The 23,746-nt window shown below is 45.4% G+C and overlaps 1 protein-coding gene across 3 annotated transcripts; it reads left to right on the top strand.

Annotated features, from left to right (window-relative positions):
- The first annotated feature begins 246 nt into the window (after nt 1–246).
- Nucleotides 247–23,663, top strand: STING1 (stimulator of interferon response cGAMP interactor 1). Of its 3 annotated transcripts, none has more exons than XM_081206543.1 (8): nt 247–578; nt 5,351–5,426; nt 14,568–14,817; nt 16,955–17,138; nt 17,618–17,726; nt 18,900–19,138; nt 20,399–20,585; nt 23,036–23,663. In XM_081206543.1, exons 3-8 carry the CDS (start codon nt 14,573–14,575, stop codon nt 23,221–23,223), a joined length of 1,152 nt encoding a protein of 383 aa, XP_081062669.1. In that variant the 5' UTR covers nt 247–578; nt 5,351–5,426; nt 14,568–14,572; the 3' UTR covers nt 23,224–23,663. The 3 variants fall into 3 exon arrangements, with proteins under 3 accessions (XP_081062669.1, XP_081062667.1, XP_081062668.1); XM_081206542.1 differs by lacking the exons at nt 247–578; nt 5,351–5,426 and adding exons at nt 8,263–9,115; nt 9,903–11,297; XM_081206541.1 differs by lacking the exons at nt 247–578; nt 5,351–5,426 and adding an exon at nt 5,807–6,029.
- Nucleotides 23,664–23,746: the final 83 nt, after the last annotated feature.

Genomic DNA, 23,746 nt, shown 5'->3' with positions numbered 1-23,746 from the left:
TTCTAACCAAGTCGGGGGACAGCGGCAAAGGCGCGCTGCGCCCCTGCCGCTGTCCCCCAAGTTTGTGGGGCTGGCGGTGGGGCTCTCCTGAAGCCTGGAGAGTGAGAGGGGTCGGTGCGCACCGACCCCTCTCGCTCTCCAGGCTTCAGCGAAAGCCTGCATTCGCACCATAGGACGCACACACATTTCCCCTTCATTTTTGGAGGGGAAAAAGTGCGTCCTATAGTGCGAAAAATACGGTATATTGTATGAACACAATAGCCCCACTGTTGGCCACTATAGAAAATAGGACGCTAAGCTAGATAAGCATTTGGTCTAATCCTGCATGGCTCATTTTATGTTTTCATTGTATGTTCAGTTAGAAGCAACACAGGTAGACCTGGTAGATAATTCTCTCAAGCTCTGAGAGATAGATGCTCAATCTTGGAATGTCAGAATCAGAGGTGCTCTAAGAGTACTTTATTAGTATGGTATAACATAGATTATCCTTGATGCAAAGATGGCATCTAAAGCAGATACATATTGGCTGTCAACCAGGCTTAGTAATCATTGACCTATACACAAAAGACTCGAGACTGGTGAGCATTTTGGGCTAATGGTAGGGGGAATGTTGTTATTATTATTTATTATTTTGTTGTCTATTACTTTGCTTTGTTTTATGTTTTTATTATTATGCTCCATAAAATGTTTTTAATGTTGTATACCTCCCTAAGATCTTTTGATAAAGGGTTGTACAGTGGTACCTCAGTTTAAGAACAGTCCGGTTTAAGAACAATTCAGTTTACAAACTCCGCAAAACCGGAAATAGTGTCCCAGTTTGAGAACTTTACCTCGGTCTAAGAATGGAATCTGAATGGTGGAAGGGCACCAGCAGCGGGAGGCCTCATTAGGGAAAGCATGCCTCGGTTTAAGAATGCTTTTGGTTTAAGAACAGACTTCCGGAACGGATTAAGTTCATAAACCAAAGTACCACTGTATATAAATAATAATAGAATTAATAATAGAATATTTAATGAGGAAAGAATATAGAGGTGCTTTCAGCACTGTATGAAGCCAACCAGTGGTATGGCAGCATAAAATGTCAGAGACATTCATATCCAAGAATACATCATCATGACATCCTCCTTTAGTGACTGGCTGCAAGGCTGAGTATTCCTAGAATCCCTAATACAGGTTTCCAGTCATTCCCTCCTTTGCAAGTTTGTGAAGGTAATGTTCTTCTGGTTCTAGCCTGAATGGGTAAGTTGGGCACCTGCTCCAAACAGTCTGGGCTGAACCCAACTGTCCTAGCCTCCACTGTGCAGCACTGAATGCCTGACAGTGATAGTGTTAGAAGGAGTGGGTGTCTCTCTGCAAGCCACCAGGGATCTAATTCCATGGTAAAAATTAATAATAAATAATACTCTCCTGAAACAGGTTCTAAGGTGGACATTTGTGGAGGGAAGGCAAAATGTCCCTGTGGTCAACAGGTACTGCATAGTTTGGCAGGTCAGAGCTTCAGGTGTCCCAGGTTGTGTTGATGGGCATGGATGATCTTTACTAAATGTGTCCTGTTGCTTCTAAAGCAAAGGCTACAGAAGCCAGTGTTAATCCTCTAGGAATCCTGAATTCTGGCCACTGCAGACTACTTCTGCTAAATGAGAAAGGGCATGTAATACCTGCAAATTGGTTCTTGGTAGCCCTGGGGAATTGAGAACAGCCACAGATACAGTTACAAAGATCTTCAAGCACCTTAGACAGCTGCAGTCTAGACAAGGCCAGCTATAGATTAGATTGTTCCAGGGGCACCTGAATCGACCAACTAAGGATGAGTTATTCCATGGTGACCAGAGCTATATGATCCACATGAAGGAGAAACTTGCCTTTCTGCAATGGTCAACATGAGTGATATAAGCTCTGAAACCCAGCTGTAATTGCCTTATACAAAGGCTGCCGTTCCTCCTTGCAAGCCACCTACTTGCTATACTTCTGACACCCTACCTTTGCTCCTGCACAGTTGTTCATCTTGTTCTTCACCTCTTTCAAGTTCATTACCTTCAGAGGCACTGCTACGTTAAGGAGGGGCAGGCAAGGTACTTTCTGAAGGGCCCATGCCAGTTCACCCCACTGCTCTGCAGCAGTACTGCTGGCCCAAGGGTTTGGGGTTTTGCTTTGTTTTTAACTTTGCTGGGTGGTTGTACTGTTTTTCTCTCATCTGCCCATCATGGCCTTTCAGGGTCAAGGCACCTGACTGCCTATCTGGAAGAAGGAGTGGACATTGGGGCGCTGATATCTGCCCTATGAAGCAAAGTGTTGTACCCACAGTGGCAGCTGCAGCCAGCTGCTGCCATTTTAATTTAATTTATGTACTTTGGAATTATATACACATTTTCTCAAAATCCATGAGATGGCAGTATAAACTAAGAAAAGGTTGTTCTGCTCAGACGCTGCTTTTTCATTTTCAGCTGTATATCACCATAGAGAAAGACAGCAATAGTTGAAAGGGGGCTAAGTGTTCTCCTTCAGTATCTTTAAAATTTTAACAGTTGGATAGATTTGCCTCAGCTGTTGAAAGAAAGCACACACCAAAGGAGTAGGCAATGAAAGTGTAGGAGGACGTAATAGTCAAACAGGCCAAAGAGCCATAAGGAAAAAGAACACATTGGAGACCTTTGGAGAGACATAATCTATTTTATAGGTTTTTATATGTTAATCCTAGAAGTCTGTGCCAAGCTGGATGAGCTGGTGTTCTTGTTTTTTAATAAAAAGAGAGCACTGTAATATTGTGGAAATAACCAAAACCTGGTGGGGAGCACCATTTTTTGATATAAGCTCTATATAAACCTAGTGCTCCACTGATTCCAATTCCCCTCTTCCCTGATCATTGGCTATTCTTCCTGAAGCTGAAGGAAGTTACAGTCAAACAATTGGAGGACCACAGGTTCTCATCCCTGCTCTATAGGAAGGGCATTGTCAGGGACTGGCCAGATGAGGTGGAGTGGTGGAGACTACCCCAGGAGGCTTCTAGGCAAGAGGCAAATGGAGATAGCATGGACCCAGGATCATGGTGGTTTGAGACAGAACACACCCTTGAAGATGAAGAAAAGATCTGGGAAATAATGGAGGGTGAGGAACAGGAGCAAGATGAAAGATGAACACCCACAGGGAGAATGCATAGTTCTGATTGACTTAGTGTGGGCTGATTGATTTACATTAGGTGGCTGGGATCCCACCCCTCCCCCACCTCCTTATAGAATCGTAGAACTGTGGAGTTGGGACCATGAGTGTCATCCAGTCCAACCCCCTGCAATGCGGGAATCTCAACTAAAGCATCCATGAGAGATGGCCATCCAACCTCTGTTAAAAAACTTCCAAGGAAGAAGAGTCCACCATCTGCTGAGGGAGTCCATTCCACAGTTGAAGAGCTCTTACTGTCAGAAAGTTCTAAACTTTATCTTGGCTTGGAGGGAAGCCAGACTTTAAATTCAAGGTGTTGCATAAATACGGTACAGTAGTGCCCCGCAAGACGAATGCCTCGCAAGACGAAAAACCCGCTAGATGAAAGGGTTTTCCGTTTTTCGATGCGCTTCGCAAGACGAATTTCCCTATGGGCTTGCTTCACAAGACGAAAACGTCTTGCAAGTCTTGCGATTTTTTTCGCTTCCCCCCCTTTTTCTAAGCCGCTAATAGCCTTTTAGCCGCTAAGCCTTTAATAACCACTAATAGCGCTAAGCCGCTAATAGGGTTGCTTCGCAAGACGAAAAAATCGCTAGACGAAGAGACTCGCGGAACGGGTTATTTTCGTCTTGCGAGGCACCACTGTATATAGAATATCCTTACAGGAAAGAGAACATTTAGAAATGCCTTATGCCAGGGGTGCCCAACCTTTTTTCACGGAGGGCCAAATTTGATGAAGTGAAGGGCCGTGAGGGCCAACCAAAGTTGTTGCGCTTTTTTGAGTTTTTTTTTTAGGGTTGAAGTTGTTGAGGGGTTTTTTGAGGATTTTACCCCATAAACTGCCGAAGGGGCCGGATTAGGCCCCCAAAATGGACTTTGGACATGTCTGTGGTAGAGCCTTTGGCCAACAAGGGAATCAAAGGTGTGCTAAAAGTGGGAAAGGAGATTGCAGAGGAGCTGAACGGATTATTTGTATCTGTCTTCAGAGCAGAAGACTCGCGAGTAACATAAAAGTAATAAGGTGAAACAGGAGAGATGCGAGCCGGGAAGGGCGACAGAAGGGCCCGGCCGGGCGGCGACTCACCTCGCAGGCGGCGCGCCATCCCTTTGGCCGAGGCGAGGCGGCGGTTGCTGCTCAGCAACCTCCTTGCCCGTCTCCTCGTGAGGGAAACGCGGCGTCGGCGTCGGGGCGCCTCCGGCAGAGCAAGGCCGCTGGCCTGCCTTCCCCTCCGCCTTCCTCCTTTTCGCCGCGCCGCCTGCACCTCCGCTGCCTCCCGCTCTCGGCGGGCCCTCCCGGGCGTCGGGCTCCGAGGGCGAAGGCACCCCTCCTCGGCCCCACTCCACCACGCCCATCTGCAGCACGGCCCCCACTGCCACGCTCCCGCCAGCCGCCCTGGCCGCTTCGCCCGCCTCCTCCTCGGGCTTGAAGCCCGGGTTGTCCCGGCTCCAGGCCTGCCTCGAGCAAGACGAGTGCGGCGGCAACGGCGAGCAAGACGAAGGAGGAGGAGGAGAAGGAGAGGAAGCAGCGGCGACGACTCCGCCACCACCGCTGCTGCCCGGCGGGTCCCGCAGCCGCCCCAGCTCCAGATGCTCCAGGCCGCCGGGAGGGCAAAGTCCCGCTATGGCCCCCCCGACCCTGGACAAAGGCCGCCGCCGCCTCAGAAATTTTCTCTCAGGCCGGCCGAGTAACGGCGCGGGAAGGGAGCGCTTTCACTTTCTCCACCGTCCGCCTTCCAGCCCCCCATCCCCGCCCACAGCGCGCCGCCTCGCAGGGGGAAGCGGGCTGGCAGCTACACGGGCCACATGACAAGGTCTGGCGGGCCGGATTCGGCCCGCGGGCCTTGTGTTTGACACCCGTGCCTTATGCAGATAGAAACTCGTTTTGTTTTTCAATTTAAAACTTTAGAACATACAGGTCTCAACACTGAATTTGATCTATCACCGTTTCTGTAAAGAATCAATGTTTAGAATGTGAGGGGTTAATCGCCCTGAGCTTGTAAAGTATTTAAATATAAGAGACCACCCATGGTTGTTTTCCTCTAGAAGCTTGCCTGATTGCAGGAAACTCCCCACGAAGAGCATAGTTCACTGTCAATTTGGAAAGATTTATATGTGCTATTATTCAATGGAAATATATGATTATACTTTTGGAAAGCTTCATGGTAGTTTAAACAGTCTGTGATTTCATTTGTAGAATTACAAAAGCCATTATTGAAGCTGTGAGCCGGAAAGGGACAGGATAAAGAGATAGAACAAATGAACACTTTAAGGTATTTTGAACTTTATTTAAAGCATTTAAATACATGCAACTCATAACAAGACAAGATAGAAGTGTGTGTGTGTGTGTGTGTGTGTGTGTGTGTAATTGTTAGAGACAACTGCTTGTGAAGAAGAATTGAAACAAGTTATAGGTCTGGGGAACTTGTGACAGAACAAGGGGAAGTCGTAACACCCTCCCCACCTGCAAATAAACAAGCCAAGACTTTACCATGTTTTTTTGAATGCAGTTTTGGATTATGTTCTATAGTGAATACTGCATTTAACCCCTTTTTGTATACAGTGGTACCTCTGGTTACAAAAGCTTCTGGTTACGAACACTTCAGGTTACGAGCTCCGCTAACCCAGAAGTAGATGCTCCTGCTTGCGAATTTTGCCCCAGGATGAGAATGGAAATTGCGCGCCAAGTTTCAGGATAAGAACAGTTTCAGGTTAAGTACGAACCTCTGGAACGAATTAAGTTCGTAAACAGAGGCACCACTGTAATTGCTTTCTTACAGAGAGAAAACACGAGGGGAATGAGCAAAATAATTCACTGCCCCAACAAGGCCATTTCTATGGAAGAGAGATGCTGGAGGCAGAAGTGGGACCTACTGGTAATGATTATTTTGATTGGCTAATCAGATGAGATGGGCAGAAGCGTCTAGGAGCCACTCAGTTAGAATAAAGGTAGTGTTAGTTTTGGGGTAATGTGGTTAGTCTGAATGCCTGTACCCCCTTCTAATTCTCGGAATCGCCAAACTAGCTCCTAGGTGAGATGATGGGCTATTAAGGGGAACAAAGGAAGTGGATTTGTGTGGGATGGCAAAGGGGTGGGACCCCTTCCTCAACCCACTGGTAGTTAGACAAAAGGCCAGAGTTGAGGGTGGGTGGGTGTGTAAGTTAGAAACTGGAGAAGAAGCAAAAGCCGGGGGGGGGGGCTTGATTTCTTTTTGAATCCAAGGCTGTGACCATGGGCTTAGCCAGGGGACAGCGGGACAGCTGCCCCCTCTAAATCAAGTAAATAAATAAAAATACTTAACTAACTGACCAATTGCATCACAGATAACTCAGTTATGCCCTCCCAAAAATAATGCCCCCCCTAATAAATCCTAGCTACACCCATGACTGTGGCTATGGGAGAAGCAGACCCTCTTGGGGTCTTAATGTCGTGGATGCCTCCATCATAGTGTCAGGATGTATATATTGTAAGTAAACCATATATCATAAAGACCCCACAGTCTCCATTGTGCCTCATTCCAAAAGGAAACACGAACCGTGGGTAAGTGCCGGGAACCTTTGACATTTCACACTGCTCAGAGATTGGGATGGCATGCAACAATATTGATAATGACTGTTGGTGACAGGAGAAAGACTTTGGAGGTTTGTGGGGGCTCAGAATCTTGGGAGTGCTACCCTTGACATTGCCCAAGAATGGAACCTGCACTAATGCAACTTGACATGAATGAACAGATTAGGTTTGATCTAAACCAGTTTAAGGAACTGAATCTTTCCTCGTCAGCATGTGGTCAGCATGTTGCTTCCGTGCAAAAAGTGAGATTATGTTCTAAAGCCCTATTTTGGTTTTCTACGTTTTGTTAGTTGCTCAATCCATACAGCATCTACAGAAATTAGTCATGGGTTTTATCGTAGGAAGAAAAAAAGCAAGGGTAAACTTGCAAAACTATGCCGATGACAGAAACAACACATTTCTATAACACTTCAAGTTCTCTTCTTGTAAGCTTTGAAAAAACACTGTAAGGTGAGACTTATTACTGCAGAAGAATGAGACTGAGCAGTACCAAATATTTTATTCAATTATATTGTCACACCAGTCAAGAATTCCACACACACACAGCAATCTTATGGCCAAGAGGTTAGTATAAAGTAAGCCCAAGCCCATGCAAATTAAGCTGGTGTAAAGTTACACCAGATCCAAACCCTGATCAGCAGTGGGGCAGAGGGAAAACAACCCTTTAAAATAGTGTTCTATGCCAGGCTGCCTGGCTACATGCCTGAGCTGAACAAGCTTACGATCCAGCCAAAGTCCCTCTCTGGTCCTCCCCCCAGAACACCACTTTTGGGAGCCTTATACAGTGGTGCCCCGCAAGACGAATGCCTCGCAAGACGAAAAACTCGCTAGATGAAAGGGTTTTCCATTTTTGCGTTGCTTCGCTAGACGAATTTCCCTATGGGCTTGCTTCGCAAGACGAAAACGTCTTGCACTTTTTTTTAAAGCCGCTTGAAGAGGCGCAGTTGCGACGGACCGTGCTCCGCAAGACGAAAAACATCGCAAGACGAAAAGACTCGCGGAACGAATTCGTCTTGCGAGGCACCACTGTAGTGGTCTCAACTCAGCAGGCTGGCTCATGAAAGAATATATTTTGCAATAAATATATTTATTGAATAGTAAACAAACAATAAACAGGAAACTAAGCGTATATAAGAAAATAAGATTAGGATGAGAGTATTATGTCAAAATATTGCAATTAATGATGACTTAAACAATAATCAAATAACAATATTAATGTTGCATACAGAAAATCTGTTAATGGACCAAGTACTAAATACACTTCCCTATTTGAACACACTGGGACTTGCTTCTGAGTAACCATTAATTGGATTGCAATTCTATACCCACTTTTCTGGGAGTAACTCCCAATCAACTCAGTTACACTTACTGCTGAGTAGACATATATAGGACTGCACTGCACACCTCATGCTGGTAATTTTCCATTTTTATTTATTTTGTTCCTTCTGTTTTATTGCAGCACATCCACTACAGTACTTAGCGATAATCATGGTGAGAATAGTAAGCTTTGAAACAGAGTCATATGATACTGTGCCTCCTCCAGCAACAATATAAATCTACAAAATGCTAGATTGTGTAGTTGTCTTATATGGATTTGAGACTGAAGGTTTCTGTACTAGTGCAACAGAAACCAGGCGGCATAACAGAGGTTTGTACATTTCTGAATGATGTGGGCAGAGATATCTTTTTCTCTCTCACTCTTTCCATAAACTAGATTCGACATTCACTCAATTAAATTGATTGGCAGGGGATCAAAGACCAGCAAATGAAAATCCTTGTTTTCGTGACACAATGGCCTCTGGTGCCTTCTCTCACACAATACCTTCCTTCTGAGGTACAAGTGACACTTTCTCTCTACATTCCAGCACCAAGCAAAACCTGTATATTTCCTCAGGCATTTGTATGAGGCTGGCTGTTGATTCTAAGATGTGGGATATAATGGTTTTAGTAGTTTTAAAAGGTAGTCTCATTGTGCCTTTATAGGTTCTTATAATACTGTGCTGACAGATGTTATTTTTAAATTATTGCACCGATGGACATTATTTTCAAACTGAGTTATTGTTACCCACCCTGGGATCCCTTGCCATGAAGGGCGGGTTAACTTCCCCAGAAGCTGAGAAGGAGAGAGGACTAGACGTGAGTCCACACTGTACATTGAAAGCACTCAAAGAATCCTAGAACTATAGTTTACCCCTCACTGAGCTACAATTTTCAGCACCTTTAACAAACCACTTCCCAGGATTCTTTGGGGAAATACTCTGCTTTCAATGTGCTTTACATGCATCGTGTACATGTAACCTAGGCAACATATACCTGACTCAGAATTTCTTTTTTACTACTTTAAAGTTGGTCTATCAATGGAATAAACATTTTAAAAATAGCTATGAACTAGTCAATAGCAGTTGGTTTCTTTTTTCTTTTTTTAAAAGATATTTATTAAAATTTTCAAGATATTACAAAATGAAAAAATAAAAATAAAAAATAAAAAAACAATTAAAAACAACTCAATCTTTCCATTACTTATTTTTCATTAGCTTGTTTTCCGGACCTCCTCGCGCCTCCCTTTTTTGTATTCCAGTTCAGTTTGTTAGTTCAGCAAATCCTTCCCCTCTTTATTTATCCTAATCTTTAATCTTAAAATATTGTAACATTAAATTTTTACCTATTAGTAATCCATTTTTCATATTCCCTTATAGTATTACAGCTAAAAACCACTTAATTTCTATCCAACATCATTCTAACATTCATTAAGTTTACAATATTTCTGTAGATAGTCTTTAAACTTTTTCCAATCTTCTTCCACCGACTCTTCTCCCTGGTCTCGGATTCTGCTAGTCATTTCCGCCAATTCCATATAGTCCATCACCTTCATCTGCCATTCTTCCAGAGTGGGTAGATCTTGTGTCTTCCAATACTTTGCAATAAGTATTGTTGCTGCTGTTGTGGCGTACATAAAAAAAGTTCTATCCTTCTTTAACACCAATTGGCCGACTATGCCCAGGAGAAAGGCCTCTGGTTTCTTCAGGAAGGTATATTTAAATACCTTTTTCATTTCATTATAAATCATCTCCCAGAAAGCCTTAATCCTTGGGCATGTCCACCAAAGGTGAAAGAATGTACCTTCAGTTTCTTTACATTTCCAACATTTATTGTCGGGCAAGTGATAAATTTTTGCAAGCTTAACTGGGGTTGGTTTCTGCACTAAGTATACTGGAGAACTCATGGTGAGGTAGAATGTAACTTATGACTCTATTGACAACAAAGTATTTTCCCAAGGGAACCCTGCTTTACAGTTCTAGGCACTCCAAGATGGTGGACTGGCCTTCCAGGTGGTGGGGTTGCAGCTGCGCTTCCCCACTCTGTCCTGCAGGTCTAAAAGAGCACAGGGTGTTGGGACCTCGCTCCGTTTCCATTTTGGGGCTAACAAAACACAGGCCACAATTGCTGCATGCATAAATATGCAATCCTCCCAACAAAAGCGGATTGACAACTTAAGTTGACAATATGCAGAACTTGCGGATTTAACACAGAGAATAAGAGAGCATGAAGAACCAATATTTAAAGAAGAGTAGAAAACATTTATTGAATATATGGGAAATAGCTGTACTGTATACAGCTGAAAACACTACCAGCACTAAGATAAATTCAACAGAGTAAATAATTTTTGATTAATGTAAAAGTGGAAAACTGATTTGAATGGTTATATTGAAAACTTGTAGGGACGCAGGTAGCACTGTGGTCTAAACAACTGAGCCTTGGGTTGCTTGATCAAAAGGTCGGTGGTTCGAATCCCTGTGACAGGGTGAGCTCCCGGTGCTCGGTTCCTGCTCCTGCCAACCTAGCAGTTTGAAAGCACGCCAAAAATTTGCAAGTAGATAAATAGGTACCGCTCCAGTGGGAAGGTAAACGGCGTTTCCATGCACTGCTCTGGTTGCATCAGAAGCAGCTTAGTCATGCTGGCCACATGACCCAGAAAAACTGTCTGCGGACAAACATCGGCTCCCTCGGTCAGTAAAGCAAGATGAGTGCCGTAACCCCACAGTCGTCTGCGACTAGACTTAACAGTCAGGGGTCCTTTACCTTTTTATTGAAAACTTAATAAAAATTATTTAAATAAATACATGAGCACAGTGTAGGGTGTACTGAACAGGCCTTGCTGTGTTGTACAGCTCCCTATGGGGAAATCTTTGTTCCCTAGCTGGTACATCTAGTCTTTTTCAGGAGTGATGAGGGAGCACAATGCAGTTAGCTAGACCTCTCATTTCTGGAGTTCTTACGATGAGGCACTGGGATTGGACAGGTTCCATTTGCTAGTTTTACTTTCATTATCATCGAAACCATTTCCTTCAAATAAAATTATTCTTTACAACAAACCCCACCCTTCCTCATTTTTGTGTCTTACTGATTCGTACATTTCTCAGCTGATTAATCAGAGCTCTTTTTCTACCTCAAATTGCCTAAGCTGCAATTTTGTAAAAAAACAAAGCCCAGTACCCACCCACAGCCGCAGAACAGAAGCAGACTGAAACATCAGGAAGTGAGACCCTCTTCACAACGCTGCTTCAACAGACTGGTGAGTGTGGCTGAATGGAGTTCCCACCTCTTCTGGGCAGGGGAGAATGGCTACTGATTATTTGCTAGTGTTGGTTCTGGGCTGCAAAATGAGCTGAATATTTCTCCTGAGTGAAACTAATGAAACCAAAAGCTGCTTTCAGGTTCCAGCCTAGAAGCATGGGCTGATGGAGCCCAGTCTTTCAAGCAGATCTGCTTACAGGGAGGCTGCCAGTTAACTTGCTGCTGAAATGGCAACCTGGGCGAGTTATTTGTGAGGGGCTCTATTTAGGAGTAGCTGGGTTTGGAGAAAGGCCAATGCCACCAATATTATTCGGTTGTATCAGATGCTGCAGGGATGGATTTCTGCTTGTGCAGCAGGACTTCTGCCTCGATTCCTCATCATCTATGTTCCCAAAATCTGCTCTGGAGGATCCCCCAACCCCCTAGAGCAGATTTTGAGGTGGGGGTGGGGGCTGCAGGGAGAGGAAAGTTCCAATGTGAATGAAATAGCAGTGCAGGAGGCAAGTCATTACTGTATTATTGTTATTATTATGGATTATTATTATTATGGTAAAAACATTCCTGTTTAGACCAACCTATCCAGATGCTTAGAAAGTTGAGGTGATTTTAATCTATTTTAGTATTTTAACTTTTGTATGTTTTAAAGTAGGGCTGTGAATATTTCTGGTTTTAATGTTTTATCTTTTGTAAACTGCTTTGACTTTTTTACAATCAAGCAGTGTATACTTTTAAACAAACAAACAAACAAACTTATTATCACATTTATCTATCTATCTATCGATCTATCGATCTATCTACAGTGGTACCCCGCAAGACGAACGCCTCGCGAGACGAAAAACTCGCAAAACGAAAGGTTTTTTCGTTTTCGAGTTGCCTCGCAAGACGAATTTCCCTATGGGCTTGCTTCGCAAAATGAAGCTTGCCCCGGGGACAGCGGGTCTTCTCTTTTGAAGCAAGGGCGGCAGGGAGAAGCGATCTTCTCCCCGCAGCCCCAGGTCCGGGGACAGCGGGAAGCGCTTCCCGCTGCCCCCGGACCTCTTTTGAAGCAAGGGGCTGCGGGGAGATCGCTTCTCCCGGTGCTCCGAAGCGGGGCGGGGGGGTGGGAACACCTTCCCCCACCGCCCGGCTTCGGAACGGTGCTCCGAAGCGGGGCGGGGGGTGGGAACACCTTCCCCCACCGCCCGGCTTCGGAACGGTGCTCCGAAGCGGGGCGGGGGGCGGGAACACCTTCTGAAGGCTGGCGGGGGGCAAAAGTCTTTGTCCCCCCTGCCTGCCTTCCCAGGGGCTTTTAAATCGCCCCAGACAGCGGAGAAGTCCTCCGCTGTCCCGGGGCGATTTTAAAATGCCGCCCGCCAGCATTTTAAGATTGCCCGGACAGCGGAGAAGTCCTCCGTTGTCCCAGGGTTTTTTAAAATGCTGGGGGTGGGAAGAAAAGCCCTTATCCCCCCCCAGCCTTCAGAAACCAGCCGTCTGAAGGCGGTTTCCCTAGGAACGCATTAATTGATTTTCAATGCATTCCTATGGGAAACCGTGCATCGCAAGACGAAAAACTCGCAAGACGAAGAGACTTGCGGAACGAATTAATTTCGTCTTGCGAGGCACCACTGTATTTGCTTTTCTGGTGGCACTTTATTGTATTTTATTTTTAATAATGCTTTTATTAACAATTCCTTGGGTAACAATAGAACATACAGGACCTCTGCTTTCAAGTCAATGAATCATTCAAACAAAACAGTCCTATTTGGGGCGAGACTTTACTGTTAGAGGCAATCAGACTTGTTTATGAATGTCATCATAATATTTATTGCACTTATATTGCATCCTTAAATTACATGATCCCAGGGCAGGCTACAGAAACAGTAAAAAACCAAAAAAACCCAGTAAAATATAATCAGAACAATTAAAATGTAGCAAAATGCACATTTACAGCAAGCCATCTCCAACCATATGTCCATTAATCCACAGCAGGCAATCTACCAACTCAGCATCAGAGCAAGGCCCTACATAAGGGGAAAGCCTTATCAAGGAAAACAGATACCAAATTCTATGCCAAATGAGCTCAGGTGGGGCAGGGAGGAAACAACAGATACACCCGAAACATCAGTGGAAACAAGCCACAACCAGTGCTTCTTTGTGGGGGTACTGAAGGGTACTTCCCCCACAAAATATTAAAAGTGTGGCATTGAAAATACTCAATTAACAGGTTCTGCCACCACCACCACCCAGCAGAAGCCGGTCCCCCAAACAAAAGCTGGCCTCCCATAATGTCTTCGGGGGGGGGTTACCTATGATCTCCCAAATCTTGCCCATGCCGTACACTTATAAGTAAATTCTATTGGGCCTTCAAATTCAACATTAGATTCACACCTGAAGTCCACTTTATGCAGTACTTCTGGTGGCGGTTTCAGCTGTCCCTAATAAGCAGGAGCAGGAGGGTTTCAAAAGGATAAGGAACTAAGAAGCAGAGCTGGGGAACAGACAGCAGGATGAAGAGAACCAACCCCAAGAGCAGATGGGCCCTGGCTAGCCCATTATTGCTCTCCTAGCCCTGCTGCATTGTTAAGAAAGAGAAGGGGAATGACTTGTGATTCTTCCACTGAGTGTTACTCCAGCGTTTGAGGAACATATTTCTGGCTCAGAATCTCTTGGCCACAGGTTTTCAACCTTTTTGGGTCCACGGCTCCCTTGACAAACTGCATTCTGTCTGTGGCACCCCTGCGGGGCTCAGGGCCCCAGTTACGTCATCCCTTACTTGCAGAGCTGGCAGCCTCTCACCTTTTTTCAAAGACCCTCCCTTGTGAAGTGTTCCCTCAGCCTCCTCTCCCCTCTCCGTGGGAGTCCTCTGGGCAGCCGCAGCTGCTGCTCCTGGTCTCTGAGCTGCTCCCCCTGCCCCAAAGAAAGGTGCCTCCTCACACTGCCCCACAGGGGCCTGGGAAGCACCCCCTAGCCAGCCCCAGAGGCACCATTCAGCTGCTGAGCTTGTAGCCAGGGCAGCTGCTGCAACAAACAGTCGTACAAGCCTTTGGGAGGAAGAGAAGTGAGAGGGCACCAGAGAAGGGAGGGAAGGAAAGAGGGACAGAGGCCAGGGTTGCCCACAGCACCCCTGACCATCATTCAAGGCACCCCAGGGTGCCACAACACACTGGTTGAGAACCACTGCTCTAGGCTATTTACTTGGTTATCTCACTTTGAGGAGCTAGAGATGGGAGCTGTCCGCTGAGCATCCACTTGATAAGAAGGCCAATTTGTGCTTTTGTATGTGTTGCAGGTGTGATGCCTTATAAGGAGGAACAACCTAGCGACATATCTGCCTCTCTTATCCCCAGACCTCGGGGAAATCGAGCTCGCCATGTGAGCTACCTCTTCCTTGCCCTGTGTGTCTGTTTCCTGTGCCTCACTGAGCAGAGCCTAGACCTTGTCTTCCATTGCATTGTCATCCATTTCACAGCCCTGCAGGTTGGAGCACTGTGTCAGGGGGCCTGCAACTTCGCAGAAGAGCTGCGTCATGTGACATCCAGGTGATAAAGCGGTGGAAATAATGGGACATACTGATGGTTGTTTGCATGATGGTGTGGGGATGACAGTTGTTGTTCAAGCACACCACAAGCCAGCTGATTGGCAGTAGCAGGACAGACAAAAGAGAAATGGAGGCATGATAAGCCTTGAGGTGAAGACTCACCCAATGAGGCTTGGTCCTTGCCCCCAAGCGTTGCAGCTTACCAGATTCCTCCTCCCCTCCCCTTGTGTGCTTGTTTGGGGGGGGGGTCCTCCTGATTTTAGAGGCACCAGGCGGCCCAGGGAAGGAGGGAGAGCCCAATTGTGCAAGTGGAAGTACTCATTGCACTGAGGGTACTCCGAAGGTGAATCCTTCCCTTCTCACGCTAAAGTATTTTCTCTCTGGTAGTTTGAACCACATCAGACCCATGAGAACTTGCATACCGAGTAGACTATGGTGTGGGATTACCAGCCTCATATAACCAACATGCTTAATGAAGGGGTTAAAGCCATAGAGTAAGCTGTCTTGCCAGGCTTAGCTATGTCCACTTCCCATACCTTGGGAGGATATAGGTAACCAAGCCTGTTGTTCACCTCCCAGTCTACATGAGAAGCTCAGCCCCAAATCAGCATGGCCCAGGGCTCAGCTCCCAGCGCACTGGGCGGCTGCATTCCCCAGCCCCCGGCTGCCTGAGGGCGGCTGGAAGGGGTGCAACTACGCTGCCTGCAGCACACCCAAGCCTCGGGTCTCTCCTGGGAGTGATGTGGTGGATGGGGCACCTGCAGGTGAAGGCAGCATGGGGCTGACGTCTGACCGCCGCCTTCTCAGCCACCAGTTGCAAGGTGCCCTGCAGGAACCTGGCGGTTCAGGCCCTGGCCCTGTGCTGCTTTTGTGGACAACGCTGGGCCAGCCAAGCACACTGCGCCCTGCTCAGTGGCCCTCCAACTGGAGGGCGCTGGGAGGGACAGTTCCAGCAGTGCGCCCTGCCCTGGCTCACCCCGCCCCAGGTGCCTGAGCTGCTTGCTACACCTGCTCCATCCCTCCCTTGCTCTTTCCAACTGCAGCAGACGCAGGAGAGGAGGAAGCGACACAGGACAGAGAGGGAGTGTTGGAAGGCAGCAGCTGTACTCCAGATTGTGCGAGGAGGCATTTCTCTTCCTGCACCCACAGTGCCAGGCAGCTGACCCGTGCAAGCTGCAGCAGTTCGCTCAGGCACCAGGCAGCATTTTGAATCTCGAGCAAAAGGAGCACTGGGCAGGAAGGAAGAGTGGGTGGGATTTCCTTGACAGAATCACAGGAAAGGGACTCCAATGGTGATTGGGCAGATCAATCAGTCTGGGGACTTCCTTTACTGGGGGGATAATTAATTTTAAAAGGTGCTGGAACGACGCCCCCCGTCTTCTGACTGAAATCTCTCCCCACCCCCACGACTTTCACCACTTTGCAACTAAGCCAAGTTTTCTTTGAAGCACATGAACCTGACCTTTGAAGAGTTTGTAAGTAAACCATTTTTTAACTTACCAAATGTCTGGTCTTTTCCTATGCTGGGGAAAGAGGGAAACCTTTTAAGGAACTTTTAAGGGGACATTTTAGAACTCACTTGAAAGGGCACATATTTTAAAAAGTCTAATAGCCTATAATCCCACACTTTAAATCTCTGCTGGGTTTCTCTCACCAAAAAGTACTTATCCCAAACTTGGCATCCAGGAATTCTCCTCCCCCCCTTCTATATATGCACCAAACACCTGGAGTGATAAAACTGGGTTGCAACAGAGTTCCAAGGAAGAGACCATTTTTATCACTCAGCGCAGTTCTGACAGATCATCACTTTCACCTCTGAAGCCGCATTGTTTTCACTTCAGTGCTGTCCTCTGGGTCTACATCTCCATGGATGAGCACTGGTTTTCTGGTCCATTCCATTAGGTACCCCACACTCTGACACCAGATGTGGTAGCATGCCTGCCTGCCGTTTGCAAGGATTTGTAGACCTTTTCAGTTGTGAATGCTTATTGTGTGGAGAGTAATCACACAGAATACTGAAATACTTGGGGTCAAGGGAGGTTGTAATAGGATGTTTGGCTCATCCGTGCAAAAGAGTGGTCTCAGGAAGGAGGGCACTTTGTGGTGTTCCGTCACATTATATCACCTCTTTCCCATAGGTACCATGGGAGCTACTTAAGGGCCCTGAATGCTTGCCTAGAGCTACGCAAACGTTCTTTCCTGTTTCTCCTGCTGTGTGGAGTAGCCTATCTGCATCTCCTCAAAGAATCTGGCCTTCCAGTGTGTCGGAACCTGATCATTGTGTGCTTCTGCCATCTTTTAAACTTTGTCTTTGACCTTCAGGTAGCAGTCATGGGTCATTAAGCAATCTTTTAATTCATTTAATAGTTGATTCCCTGCTGTTTCATGTAAGCTGCTTTGAGCTTTGTGGGAAAGCTGTATTAAATGTATCTAAATAAATGAATCAAGTTACACTTCTCAGGAAGCCTATAATATGTGGGCCCTCTCCTAGGTGCAAGTCTTAGCCTATCAATCTTTGCAAGGCCTCCGAACCTTAAAGGTGGTCCATCTCAACATGAGTCCACTCTACAACTGAGTAGTCACGTGACTAGAGTGGCAGAATGTTGGGAAGTGGCTTTTTAGCATGTATTTGTCTGGCCTGCTGCATCTTATCATGCCTCATACTTGTGCAGCAAGTTGTTGTCCCAGATCTGGGTTCTGCTTTCCCCTGAGCTTTATAACAGAAGTCAGTTGAGGTGGGATGAGAGCTGTGCTTTGCACGTGGTAACGTATGATTACAGCTTTTTCCTTTCCATCTGCAGCATCCATCAGCTGCCGAGATTTCTGAAATGTATGAGAGAAACAACTGCAATGTTGCACAAGGACTTGCCTGGTCATATTACGTTGGGTATTTAAAATTCATTTTGCCTGGTGAGTATCCATTGTGAGTGGTCTTCTCCATTAGCCAGTGATGTAAAATGAATTATAATGTCCAGAATTCTGCACCAAAGAAATTCAGATTCAACATGTATACACTAGTAGGTTATATCATGAATTTTTATTATTTATTTTGGTATTGTGGTGGATTCCCACCACAAAAGCAGTTAGTTACATTAGCTACTAAGTCTAAGGTAGCTGTTATTATATTTCCAAATCTCCATACAATGTCCTGTTCTGATCCGATGGAAGAGCAAAAAATAGAAAAAATGCGGAAAGGTTTAGTAGAATAAAATCACTCAGCAGTTACCATGGTGCTTTGTCCCTGGGATCAAGTTACTTCATCAGCTGGGGCTCCCCTCTTGTACACAAAGAAGAGTGGAATATGAAGACAGATATGGGTAAATGGTGTGCATGATTGTATTTTGGAAAAGTGATATGTGGTTCGGAAGAAAGGGCATGTAGTCATACAGAGCGCAGAAGCTTCATTCCAAAAGCACGGAAGCCTTTTGCAGATAATCAGTGCAATACACATGCTTTATTTATTTATTTAAAAACAGAAATTCAGAGGACTCCAAACACATAAAACATGGCGCAATCTTGTGGGTGAAGGGAAGCTTTCCCAAGACAAACAACTGGTGGTTGTTGCTTCGCATAGGGCAGAGGGAAGAGTGGTCCACAGCACAGAGGCAACAGCAGAAAATGCCTGTTTTCTGTAGAGTGCTGTGTCTTGAGCAGTGCTTTTTTCTGGGGGTACGCATACCCCTAAACATTTTGTGAATCTTAGGTTTGGCCTCACTGAGGGGCAGTATTTCAATATGAGTAGGGAAATCAGAGTACCCCTAAACATTTTTTAAAGAAAAAAAGCACTGGTCATGAGTCTATGCTCAGGCAGATAGAACTCATACAGGGAACTTCTGCATACTTGTGTTCTCCCATTCACATCAGTGTAGGAATTCTGTACCATTTGTCAGAGTCTCCCATTTTTGGCTTTGTAGCAAAAAATTGGAGAATCTGACAAACAGTACAGAATTCCATTCCATGTGTACAGATGCTCTGCAAATTCCCATCCCTGGCTATAGAGAAAGTGAGGAGCTTCTTAAAGTACTAATGTAATCTTACTGTCTCCATCCAGCTGTCTTTCCTTAATGCGGTTTTGTTTTGAAGGCCTCAAAGATCGGATTAGAGAGTTCAACCAAAGCAACAGCCATTTGCTGAATTGCGAGAAGACTTGGAAATTGCACATATTGATTCCCCTGAGCTGCGATGTGTGTGATGACCTGCAGACAGTTGACAGTCATATTCACTTCATAAAGAATCTCCCAGAATTGAACATGGATGTTGCTGGCATTAAAAAAAGAAGCTACAAAAATAGTATCTATGGGATACTGGGTGAAAACAAAGAGGTATGCTTCTGTATTAAAAAAAGTCTTAGAGTGACAATAGGTGTTGAATTTATCATATTTTAAAAAGGAATTTGCCTGAAACTCAACAACTTCTGCCATTAGTTATATGCAGATTATAAATACAGTGGTGCCTCGCAAGACGAAAAGAATCCGTTCTGTGATTCTCTTCGTCTAGCGGTTTTTTCGTCTTGCGAAGCAAGCCCATTGACGGATTAGCGGATTAGCGCTATTAGCGCTATTAGCTGCTTTTAGCGGCTTATCTGCTGATCGGATCAGCTGATAAGCGGCTTAGCGGCTTAGAAAAAGGGGGGGAGGAAAAAAAACCAGCAGGAACTCGCAAGACATTTCGTCTTGCGAAGCAAGCCCATAGGAAATTCGTTGTGCGAAGCACCTCCAAAACGGAAAACTCTTTCGTCTAGCGAGTTTTCCGTCTTGCGAGGCATTCGTCTTGCGGGGCACCACTGTAACATGGGAGACAAGATGAAACTTTTCATGAATCCCTCAGAATAATTCTCTCTAGACATCACTTCTGTCCTCCAGCACCACCTTCTGGAGACATCTAGTCAGATAGGAGTGGGATTCCCCAAATAGAGTCCTCACTCTCAAGCCAACTAATCAGTTCAGAAGCAAAGCATAGTTGCTAGTATCAAAAACTACAAAGAAGTCTAGGAGAACTGACATGATCACATTCCCTATAGTTATCTTCCAGTGAAGGTTGACCAAGGCATCTTCACCTCCTATGCAGGTTTTTAGGTTCTGGTACAGATTATGAAAGGACACGGGTGGCGCTGTGGTCTAAACCACTGAGCCTAGGGCTTGCTGATCAGAAGGCCAGTGGTTCGAATCCCCGCGATGGGGTGAGCTCCCGTTGCTCGATCCCTGCTCCTGCCAACCTAGCAGTTCGAAAGCACGTCAAAGTGCAAGTAGATCAATAGGTACCGCTCCAGCGGGAAGGTAAACAGCGTTTCCGTGCATTGCTCTGGTTCACCAGAAGTGGCTTAGTCATGCTGGCCACATGACCCGGAAGCTGTCTGCGGACAAATGCCGGCTCCCTTGGCCTATAGAGCAAGATGAGCGCCGCAACCCCAGAGTCGTCCGCAACTGGACCTAACCATCAGCGGTCCTTTACCTTTTTACAGATTATGAAGTAACACTTCTGAGAATGTTAGTGCTGATGTGAAAGCAACCAGCAATTCCTCAAGCAATAGTCTAAATGCCACCCTGATAACACTGGGATTGCCCTTCTCCCCATTCCTCTAGAAACATTTTTGTGTTATGGAGTATGCCACTCCTCTGCGGTCCCTCTTTGCCATGTCCCAAGATGAAAGTGCTGCCTTCAGCTGTCAAGACCGTTTGGAACAAGCCAAGCTTTTCTGCAGAGCACTGGAAGAAATCTTACAGAGATCTAAATACTGTTCTGGCTGCTACCGGCTCATTGTATATGATGGTAAGAAATGGGATGACAGTCTGGCTATTTGTTTTGGAGTGGTGGGGGCAAGGAGGAGGCTACAAGCTTAGTTCCAGGAAGGGATCCTGTGGCAGGTAGAGCCTTTCTTTCTACACCAGAAAAGACCTGATCTCAGTGTGCTTTGGGAACTCAGAAAGAGCTTCCTCTCTGTTCTTATGTCTTCTGCCCGTGGTTTTAGAAGGTCATAGATTTATTATTCTCTTCTCATCTCAGGCTGGATTTCTGCCTAGATCCAGAGAGTTTAATGTGCAGCAGCAAGGCTATAGGAATACAAATGCACATAAAGATTTAGCACGTTGGAAAGCATCTTAATCTAATTGATGTTTTTAGTGAACTACGGCCATGAGATATTTGTCCTGGGTACCTGTAGCCTGTTGAACTCCCTCTGTCTTGCCTCACCTACTAAGGAAGATATGTAGGGATGGCTTGTACAAAGAATGGATTCACCTTTGTTTTCTCAGCTGAATTCTGCAAAACATTTTTGTAATCAAAATTATGATTATTGAGTGAGAAAGCACACTTTCTATAAAGAGAATGTATAGTTTCTACCTTTGATATTGGAGTGGTATTTGTTATTTGGTTTTGGTTTTAATTAAGATTTTGTGTACCACATAGATACATTTTCATACAATCTTGTGCTTTACTGAGATACATGAATACTTTTGCAAATAAATGTACATTCCCTTAGAGCAGTTACTCAGTGAGTCATAAACAGTGCTGAAATCACTACTCAATGATACTGCTTTCTGTGAATCTAGGGAGCGGGTGGCATTTTGGTCTAAACCACTGAGCCTCTTGGGCTTGCTGATCAGAAGGTCGGCGGTTCGAATCCCTGTGATGAGATGAGCTCCCATTGCTCTGTCCCAGCTCCTACCAACCTAGCAGTTTGAAAGCACACCACTGCAAGTAGATAAATAGGTACTGCTGCAGCAGGAAGGTAAACTGCGTTTCTGTGCGCTCTGGCTTCCGTCATGGTGTTCCGTCGCACCAGAAGTGATTTAGTCATGCTGGCCACATGATCCGGAAAGCTGTCTGTAGACAAACGCTGGCTCCCTCGGCCTGAAAAGTGAGATGAGGGCCGCAACCCCATAGTCGCCTTTGACTGGACTTAACCATCCAGGGGTCTTTTATCTTTACTCCCCCCCCCTTGAATGTACCTACTGTATGTGATGAAAGGTTTTTTAAATATTCAGCTGTATATTCTGGCATATTTCATTTTTGCCTTTTGAATTTCTCTTAATAAGAACAAGACATCTTTTTTTATGACATAACATATATCAGAAACTCAGACTTCCGGTCTACCACACAAAGAGATCACAGCTCGTTACGCTTGCTCTGAGCGAGATCAGGCTACTGCAGAGGGAGAGAGGAGTAAAGCGTGGGCTCCACACCTCCCCAAAAGCTCTGGAGATAAGCCAGAGCCTCTAAAAGCACCCCACAGTGCTGCCTGGTCTCCCTACCAAACCCCTGACAATTTGGAAGGGGGCCGGAGAGGCTAGAAACCGAGCGCAAGGTGCCCAAACCCCTTCCGTGACAGAAAGCCCTGGACGTGACTCGAGTAGCAGCAGCACCCCTGGAAACAAAGACCCAGGTCGAGACTGAAGAAACCTGAAAAAAAAGACTTGACAACTAAAGAAAATAATTGGATAAGAAAGGAAACGTAACCTGAAGTGACACAGAGCTGCATGAAGAGAATCTGTTAGTGATTTCCAAGAAAAACTAAGTGGAAGGATGGCAGGCTTACCTATATTATGACAAAACGAAAGTGCACAAGGGATTTCTCAACCATGTGATAAGAAATAACCTATACAGTGTTTGGGCAAGATAGAAAACCTCCTAGAAAGGAAGACCCCTTGTTGGATATCCTCCAACAAGGGGTCAATGGCAGTTAAAAATTAAGCATGAATATAATGTACCATTTTAGCACTTTGGTTTTTAACTTTGTAAAGGAGTGGGAAAGATTGCACTTGAAACACACAGACGGAAGTCAACATCATTGTTTTCTGGATTAGGGATTGTGTGCTGTGACAAAATTTTGAGACCACCTGCTGCAGAGTTAATGAGGCTTTTCTAACATGCGAGTTCTGTACTCCGGCTTCCTGCAAGCATATTGTGAGATCTTCATCATGCTATAGATCTACCTTAGAGATCTATGCAGCTCCTGGGAATGATTGTTGGTGTAGTTGGCAATTCAAGGGCTGCAGCTCCACCAGGATGGTGCTGTTGATACATAGATCTTTACCACACACTCTACCTAAAGTTTCCGAGGCAAAATCAAATCAAATCTGGGTAGTAATAGATAGACTTGAAAAGATAACACAGCTATCTGTCTTGATGCAACTGAGAGTGCTCTTCTAGCAGTTAGCTGCAGGGCTTCACATTTTCCTATGAAAAGACCAGTGCAGTCACAACTGGTTTTGTTTCCCCAGATTCAGAAGAAAATGACAAGCACTTCCTGTCCAAGGCTATCCTAAGACACATGGAACAGGAGCTCCAGGAGGAGTATACCATGGATGAAAAGTATGAAGGCAGCATACATAATGCTGAATCATACGGGACTCAGCTCCTGATTAGTGGCTCTGATCATCCCATGTCTTTGCATAGTTCTGGCTACTGAAATAATGGCCCCCATCTCACAGCTCCATGTCCCTTCTTGTGGAAATCATGAGGATTGCTTCCAGATGAAACCTAATAGTACCAAATTTTAATACATGCAGACTGACCCCAACAAGACCTAAAACCCTTTTAGAAAGCATGAAGATGTTGGTAAAAATTGAGGCAGGGCCACCTCTGAGACTTTGTGGGCATGGAGATATGTTGGAATAAGACAAACATTTATGGATGGTTCTTTCGTATGAAGGTGTGGCTTCCTTTAATGCCTTTCTCCCTTCTGCCTCTTCAAAGTTGTTCCAAATATTATGGACAAAGGTGATGAGAGAAGAAAACAGCTTCTCCCCTGACTTAATATCAAGGCCTGTTTTTCTAAGATACCATGAAATCTGTGAGGACTTCATACCTAAAAGCTACTAAAAAGATATGTCCAGGTTTTGTTTGTTTGTTTCTCTCCTAGCAACCAATTATTGTTTTGAATCATTAAGGTTACCAAAATAGTAATCCAGAGGATGAGAGTCTGTGTGGCT

This window comes from Podarcis bocagei (assembly GCF_964188305.1).
Source record: "Podarcis bocagei genome assembly, chromosome: 8".
Classification (NCBI taxonomy): domain Eukaryota; kingdom Metazoa; phylum Chordata; class Lepidosauria; order Squamata; family Lacertidae; genus Podarcis; species Podarcis bocagei.
This window is presented reverse-complemented; position numbering and strand designations above follow the sequence as displayed.

Bases quoted from the DNA above. Each gene is read 5' to 3' on its own strand.
- STING1 (XM_081206541.1), top strand. From the start codon at position 6,002: ATGCTGGAGGCAGAAGTGGGACCTACTG. The intron at 6,030-14,567 runs GTAATGATTATT...TATGTGTTGCAG, and splicing joins GGCAGAAGTGGGACCTACTG to GTGTGATGCCTTATAAGGAG. The intron at 14,818-16,954 runs GTGATAAAGCGG...TCTTTCCCATAG, and splicing joins CTGCGTCATGTGACATCCAG to GTACCATGGGAGCTACTTAA.